We start from the raw sequence: 7,672 nt of genomic DNA on the forward strand, positions 1-7,672 counted from the left end.
AGGGAGACGGTGGTTTCTGGTGTTGTTTTTTTAAAAAAAATCTAATATTTTAATCAAGTCACACGTCATCCTTTCGATAGAAAACGAAACTTAAAGTTTGTATTATTCAAGAATAATCGACAATTAAGATTATTAACAGTAAATATCCCAAAGTTGGGATTAATAATATCAAATATTTCTAAATTTTTTTCTTCAATATCTATCACAATCCAATAGTAATATATAATTCAAACTTTTAATATCTTGTTGGAAGTTTGATTCTCATTAATAATATCTTTATTGATTAAACGACATTTAAATTAGGTTAATAAAGTAGGGTCAAGTTTTCATTATCCTCATACACCCAACCTCTCCCAACTCTAGGGGGTCGGGTCCTCGAACTTACAATCGTGAGACTTCATACCGACTAATATAAATCAATAAAAACAAAAAACCAAAAAATCATAGTGCTTTTTAAATCATCATTAATAATTATTAATTTTAATACTGTAAATTTAATAAAAAAAAATAAAGAACCTTGCATGAAATCGTTACCCGATTGGTTACTCCATTATTGTCCCCACAAGTCTCATATAAGAACACTAAACCCAGTCTCTATCTTCTTCCATTTTCTCTCTCCTTCTTTTTTATGTCTCCTACCTTGAGACTAGATTTTCTTCATAATATTATGGGTCGAATTTCAACTTACTTAATTTAACATCATTTATTTCTTTGATTTTTCTACAACGGTACTCATCTCTTCACTTACTCTTCTTTACCTGCTTCCTTTTCTTTCATTATGATGGTTTGGTATTTATTTTTTTGCTTAATTATTTGTGTTCTTCTTTTAGTGGGTTTTTGTACTGTTCATTGTAGTAAAGATTGAATCTTTAATAAAAAAATTTCTTATTTCTGTGTGTTAGTTATAATTAATGGGTAAATTTTTGTGTTCTGCTCATTTAATTAAGTGGGTATTGATTTTTTATTTTATTTTTAATGTTAAAAAAGATGGAATCTTTGATGATTTTTTCTTGGTGGGCACTTTTCTTTTGTTAGTGGTGGTTTTCATAATAGGATGTTAGGTTTTTAGTTTTTCATATTATGTCATGATAAAATTCATCTTATTTTTTGAGGTTTAGCATAGATTATGTTGATTTATACTGTAGATTGTTTAAGATTTGCAGGAAACACTCCCTCTTAGTATTATTTATAATAACTGGATCATTTATTTTATGGCTGATTTCTTATTTATGCTGTATTTTTAGTTGGAATTTCATTTTTTTTTAAGTTTCAAGAGAATATATATTGTCCTGGGGTGGGGGATTTTGAGCTATATTGTCATGAAATGGACTATTTTTTTACCACAAAAATCTAGATCTTTTTGGAAGGTTGGTGAGTGGAGCTTTTGATTGCTGTAGTCTTTTGCTTTTATCTGTTGTATACTTTAGGCTAGTGGATATCATTCTTAATTTTCGGGGTTTAATTTCGATTTGTCAATGAAATTCCTTACAGGTGAATAGGGCGTACACTGGAAAGAGCAATTTAAAGGGTATATAGGGATGCAGAAGAGTGGAACGAATCGACAGATTTCGTCTATTGGGTCTATGCCTTGGTGGGTTGCTGCTGGATCACAAGATGAAATGAATTCATCGAATCTCAATCAAATAGATTGGATTGGAGAGCACCAAAAATCGGAGCACATGATGAATGGAGCATCTGAGAAAGAAAAACAAGGGGTCTTCCATTTTTCCTTTTCTGCTGGTAATTTTCTGGATTTCAACTTTTCTGAGCTTTATGCTCTTGTGTATGTGAGCCATGTTACATTCTCATTAGTATCACAATTATATAATGTATGTAATATGTGGAAAGCTCAATTTGACAAAAACTTTACGCTTGTTTTGTGGCCTGAAATATCTTATTGCTGTATTGAGGATAAATATTTTGTCCAGTTTGTGGTAGTCTTCTGGTTTGTTGATTAGACTATTGCAAAAAAAAAAAAAAAATTCTCAATTTAGGGCTTCTTTTTGCTGCTAACAGTACTTTTGTGTATGATTCAATCTGACTTTAAGCTCTTTCACTGGCTAAGTACAAAGAGTTGAAAACAACTTTATGCTTTTTACCCCTAAATTTAGCACATTTACAATGTTGAAATATGGCATTATGGTATAAACTACTTTTTGGAATCTTCTATAGTGAGATGAAGGAAAATTGTAATAAACATGGTTAAAGTATTCAGCACATTATTCGAGTTTATGATAGAGTATAAATGTGTGATTTTGCTCATTGGAACTGGCATTGCTTTTTAATTGAAGCAGTACTTTAATATTTATATCTTGGGGCAGGCAATTATATCAATGGAAGACTTCTAACTCTTTGTCCAATATCTTAAACTGCATCATTTAAGTGGCATGGTATGAAGGAAGAAATTAAACTTTTGAAGGATATTTTTACTGTCTATGATCATTTTTGGAGTTCAAGTTGAAGGCACTACTTACAAAAATTAGTTAGAATGCTTTTTTGTCCTTTGTTCTGTCGTTCTTTAGTGAGATCAGTGAGGATTCATGACCAATTCCAAAATTTTGATGTATGAAATAGGTTGACATAATAAAAGGTTAGTGAACCCTAGGGTAATTCTGCTTCCAGTGTACATTTCATCCTGTCATGGATAGAAAACAATTGATTTCTTGTAATATCAATTATTGTTTGATCCATTGCCTGGTTTCCTGTAACACCATTGTTGTACTTTATACACTGTCAATTTTGAGAGGAAAAATATTTTGAAGGCTTGTGCTAAAGTCTTGCTTGATTTTATTACACATCTTAATTGTTGTAAGTCTTGTTATTCTATCTTCCTCAATCCGATGGTTCATGTAATCAGTTTTCTAATAGCTTAATCACCAAGTCCATGTCCACCAACTCCATATGTCACATGATAGACTAATGATGAAAATAGAGTAATTTAATAAAATTCTAAGGTTACCCTGCATGCACTAGACCACTACATTGGTTTGCACTTTTTAGATGTAAAGAAGCAGAGGTTATGCTATACTTCAAGGCAAGAAGCAGATCTCACTGTGCTCCTATATCAGGCAGCATGTTTCTTTCTTTTTCTTTGTAATGCTTTCTTTGTCTATGTTGTAAACTTGTAATACTATTGGTTGGATCATTAATTTAATTCTTGTGTTCAGAGGATAACAAGAACTCTTTCAAAGAAAACAATGGCCGTGAGCATCAAATGAACAGTTTCCAGCAGTTCCCTCTTCCCCAACAGAAGAATTATGTTGAGCTTGGACTTGGTCAGCCAATGGTAAGTCTTTCTATTGATAAACTTAACTGTATAAAGCTGCTTTCTTTTCCTAGTATACTAATCTTGTTCAAATAAACTCTTCAGGTCTATGCAAATCATCCTCTGGATCAATGCCATGGATTATATGCAGTTTATGGGACTCAGCCTGCGGTTTGTTGCTTTTCCAAATTTTTTTATCTTCACCTTTTGTATTTCAGTGTTTCTCTGTAACTGTCATGTTTAAGGATATATATAATACTAATTGAAAAAAATCTAATCTCATGCAGTTTTATGGGTATTTACCTGATTGTGCATCATGTAATAAGTGTGAATTATTATGATGTTTATGTTTAACAAGAGTCTGTCTGTTTTGTTATTATAACGAAACACTATTTTTTTGTTTGTGGTGTACTAGTCTATGCTATGATACACCTTAACTTGATATTTTTGTTCATACACATTCTCCGGAATTAAAGGGTGAACAAGCTAGCTAATTCTTGTTTGGTGGTCTTCCATTTTGCTCCTAGTGTGCACTGGTCTATTATGTTTGAAAATTTTTACTATTTGCATATGGAATACAAGGTTTCGTGACAAGAATTGTCCTTTTTGAAATTTAGGGGCGAGCTATGCTTCCATTTAGTGTGGCAACTGAAGACGGGCCTATTTATGTAAACCCTAAACAGTATCATGGGATTATGCGTCGCCGAAAAATGAGAGCAAAGGAAGGGTTGAAAAACCGGTCAACTAAGGATAAGGTACCACTCTGAGATTTGGTAATGCATTTGTTGAAGTGTTAAACTGTTAGTCTCCAATTATATTTTCTTTTCTTAAAGTCAGTTTAGTTGATTTTTAATTCTATCTCAATTGTAAAATATTGGAAACCTTTCATTCTCATATATTTTCAAACTGATATATGCTCTCAATTGGTTGGTGAAACAACTCTGCACATTGCACCAATTTATGTGTCAAAATGTTAATTTACTACTACTTATTTACCTGCATCACTAATAAATGAGTTTTTGATTCAGTATGCATTGAAGCCTAAGGTCATTTTGTGATGAAATCCCAAAACATAATACATGTTTATTCTACTTTTCTACTGTTGTCTCAGTTTAAGTAATGTTTTTATCTGATAATGTATCCCAATGATTACTTGGAAAGGTTTGTATTTGGTGTTTCTAACTTCTAAGGGGGTTTTTGTATATTTATCTATCTATTTTTGAAATATTTTAGTGCTAAATGTACTTTGGTTTTGCAAAATAAAGAGAATGTAGTGTAATTCCTAGGCTAACAGATTGCCTTTCTTGCTTCTCCCTTCTTTAAAATTCTCCGCCATAGATGACAGTCTCATGAATTTAGTTTCCAGATATGGTTTGATAAACTACTCCGTACTTGAAATGATTTTTGAAAATGTATTGCGTGGAGTAACATATAATTACTTGTATACTAAACTCATCTGTTTGTGTTGCAATCACAGCCATATGTTCATGAATCAAGGCACCGCCATGCTTGCCGTCGAGCAAGGGGAGCTGGTGGACGCTTCCTCAACACCAAGAATCTTGAGAATGTCAAGAATAAACAGGAAACAAAAAAGACATCTGATCAACTGACCTTTCTTTCTTCGCATTCATCAGGCTCCGAAGTTCTTCAGTCTGAAGGTGGAAACTTGAACTCCTCAAAGGAAGTTTCTGATTGCAAAAGTCCAATTTTTTCTGGCTCTGAAGTGACTAGCATGTATTACAGCAAAGATTTTGATTGCTTCGGAATCAATCCTGGCCGTCCTTTTGCTTTCCACCCTTTACAAAATATGGAAGGAAATCGGCAGGGCAGTAACTGGGTTACAGCAGTTGATGGCTGCTGCAACCTTTCTAAAGTATAAGAGAGGAAAGGGACATTAAAAAGGATGGTTGCTTTAATTGTGGAATAGTTTCTGGATTAGCGATCATCCTGTCCCTTTGGCCGCTACAGAAGAGTATTGGTTGCATATTATGTATAAAGCTCCTCTAAGTGTTCTTTTCTCTCTTTCTCTCTTCCATTTGGTTGTGTTATCGAATGGCAAGTCATCCTTTGGCTATGAGGTTTTCATTGTTGCTCGGTTCGAACTCTAGAGCTGCTTGGCTTCAGAGCGGTTGCAGTGACAAGAGGCCTCTCTGTATCATATTAAAAAAAATTATAATCCTAAGGGGGTTTATTTACTTCAGTTTGTGATATTGCTTTGTTATTGAAGTCTTAAACTCATGACATTGGGATTGCTTTCTTTGCTTAACTTCGAAAGCCAACTCATGCTATTTGTGTGGCTGGATTGTTATGTGTATATGCTACTTTAAATTTGTAATATAACTCCAAACTTTTTTTTTAACCTGTCAAATGAGTTCTCTCCTGTATATCTGAAGTTACCACTTCGATTGGAAGTGGCTTGTGTTATGTCTCGATCTACAGGTCACAAGGCCAACCCTTTGGATGTTTTTGATGCAGGAGCAAGAAGCTACTCAAAATTACTTCGAATTGTATAACTCAAAATGATATATTTGGATGATGTTTCAGGTATGATCTGAATGATGGTAGTTCCGTAGTTCTGTTATTCTGAGCAGATTGAATTTATGTAAATCCAACTTCCTACAAGAATTGCTACAGGTCTACAGCATTACTAAGAGTTCAAAATGTTGCTCCCTCCTATTTTCGTCATTTTTAATTTACTTTTTACACAGTTTGCAGTATACGTGTTTAATCTTTAATATTTCCATGTAGATTACCAAAAAAAGTTAACAAAAACTTATCTTGAAATACACTGTATTTACTATTTAGTATGATATAAAAATTAAAAAGTTTTCATACCATTGCAGAGTTTAAAAGTTAGTTTTTTAGTTACTCTTATTAAAAGTAATTTTGGTAGTGGGTTTTGCGTGTAATAGCAAAAGTTAGAATAATGTTGTTAGATTAGGTTTTCATACCTTTAAAAGCTGTACTTGTAAAGTGCGCGCTATTCTTAAATGTTGCCTTTTCGAAAAGAGAATCTCCCTCTTTTTTCTGTATATATCATTGTTTCCTTGTTAGATAAGGGTAATAGACCTGTTTCTTTTGAAGCTATAATGGGGGGCCAAATTTTGATAAGTTGCTACAAGCTTGTGAATTCAGAAAATGGAACTTGTATGTGCTGATAAGCTAGGTTGCACGAGAATGGGTAATGACACTATATAGGAAAATGTCAATCTCAAAATAGTGAACACAGGTATGCGATGTTAAAATTCATGTACATGACCTTACTTGAAATCATATATGTAAATATAACAATTTTATCAACTTAATCGGCGTAAAGGTACTTGCCTAATTGATTTCTTTTCCCTCTCTAGTTCTATATTGTCATTTGATTCTCTCATTCGATGATACTATGTCATATTAAGTTATAAGGAGTAACAATATCATAATATTAGTTCACATATAACAATGAACTATGTATTTAGGCAGCCCATTATTTAACTATTACTTTATCTATCTTAGATTACTTAAATCTATACTACTTTCTTTGTTTTTTTTACTTGACCTGGTTTTTTATCACGCTTGTCAATGCAAAACTTTAGCGATCAATAACTTTAATTCTTCATAAGTAAAAATTTAAAAAAGTTGCATATTACGATAGTACTTATTGAGACGAATTAAAAAAGATATCATGTAAATATATTTTTCCTTACATATCATTCACAAAAGACGGTCAAAGGAGAGGTAGTAAACAGTGTAAAAGTTAAAGCGGGTCAAGTAAAAAAAACGGAGGAAGTAATATATTAAAAGGCGTTACTAATAACGTCTTTGTGCCATGTACACCACGCCACGTCACCTACTCGATAAGGGGATTTGAACCCCCAACCTCTTATAAGAAATAGGGCAATTATCAATTATATTATAAACATGAAAATAAATGTATATTATTGATAATCACAAGGTCTAATAAAAAAAAACATTACAAATATCATATACATATATTCATAAGGAATAATTAAAGTAGCAATCCAAAGCAACTCTCGGGGCAGACACTAGTTCTCTCATTAAAAAAAGTTGAAAAGATAATATGGTGTGTGTCAAAAAGCACAACGAATCATATCATAGTAGGAAGGTGGTGTGTCAAAAAGCACAACGAATCGTATCATATAGGACACGGTCCTATACGTATTGTCGTGTGTTCAACGAGTTTCGGTGTCCAATATGATGTTGTAGGGAATAATTTCAAGAGTTAATCCCCTTTGCTTGAACCCCACTGTGATCATACACTAAAGTACGGTGGCGTCCAAAAGGGAAGAAGATAGAGAAAAAGAGTCGCCAAAAAGTTTTAGGAACTTGTAAACCGTTCACAGGGTGAAGGTTACACCCCTTAACGATCCAAGAGATCGTCAACTCCATAAGGTCTTGAACCAA

At 33.0% G+C, this 7,672-nt stretch overlaps 1 protein-coding gene across 2 annotated transcripts; it reads left to right on the forward strand.

The window, feature by feature from the left end:
- The first annotated feature begins 583 nt into the window (after positions 1 to 583).
- Positions 584 to 5,626, forward strand: LOC110737411 (nuclear transcription factor Y subunit A-10-like). 2 transcript variants are annotated; one of them, XM_021917773.1, is made up of 6 exons: positions 584 to 728; positions 1,492 to 1,740; positions 3,168 to 3,286; positions 3,371 to 3,436; positions 3,883 to 4,020; positions 4,743 to 5,626. In XM_021917773.1, exons 2-6 carry the CDS (start codon positions 1,539 to 1,541, stop codon positions 5,142 to 5,144), a joined length of 927 nt encoding a protein of 308 aa, XP_021773465.1. In that variant the 5' UTR covers positions 584 to 728; positions 1,492 to 1,538; the 3' UTR covers positions 5,145 to 5,626. The 2 variants fall into 2 exon arrangements, with proteins under 2 accessions (XP_021773465.1, XP_021773466.1); XM_021917774.1 differs by lacking the exon at positions 584 to 728 and adding an exon at positions 893 to 915.
- The last annotated feature ends 2,046 nt before the right edge of the window (positions 5,627 to 7,672 follow it).

Source organism: Chenopodium quinoa, unplaced genomic scaffold, assembly GCF_001683475.1.
Source record: "Chenopodium quinoa cultivar QQ74 unplaced genomic scaffold, ASM168347v1, whole genome shotgun sequence".
Classification (NCBI taxonomy): Eukaryota; Viridiplantae; Streptophyta; class Magnoliopsida; order Caryophyllales; family Amaranthaceae; genus Chenopodium; species Chenopodium quinoa.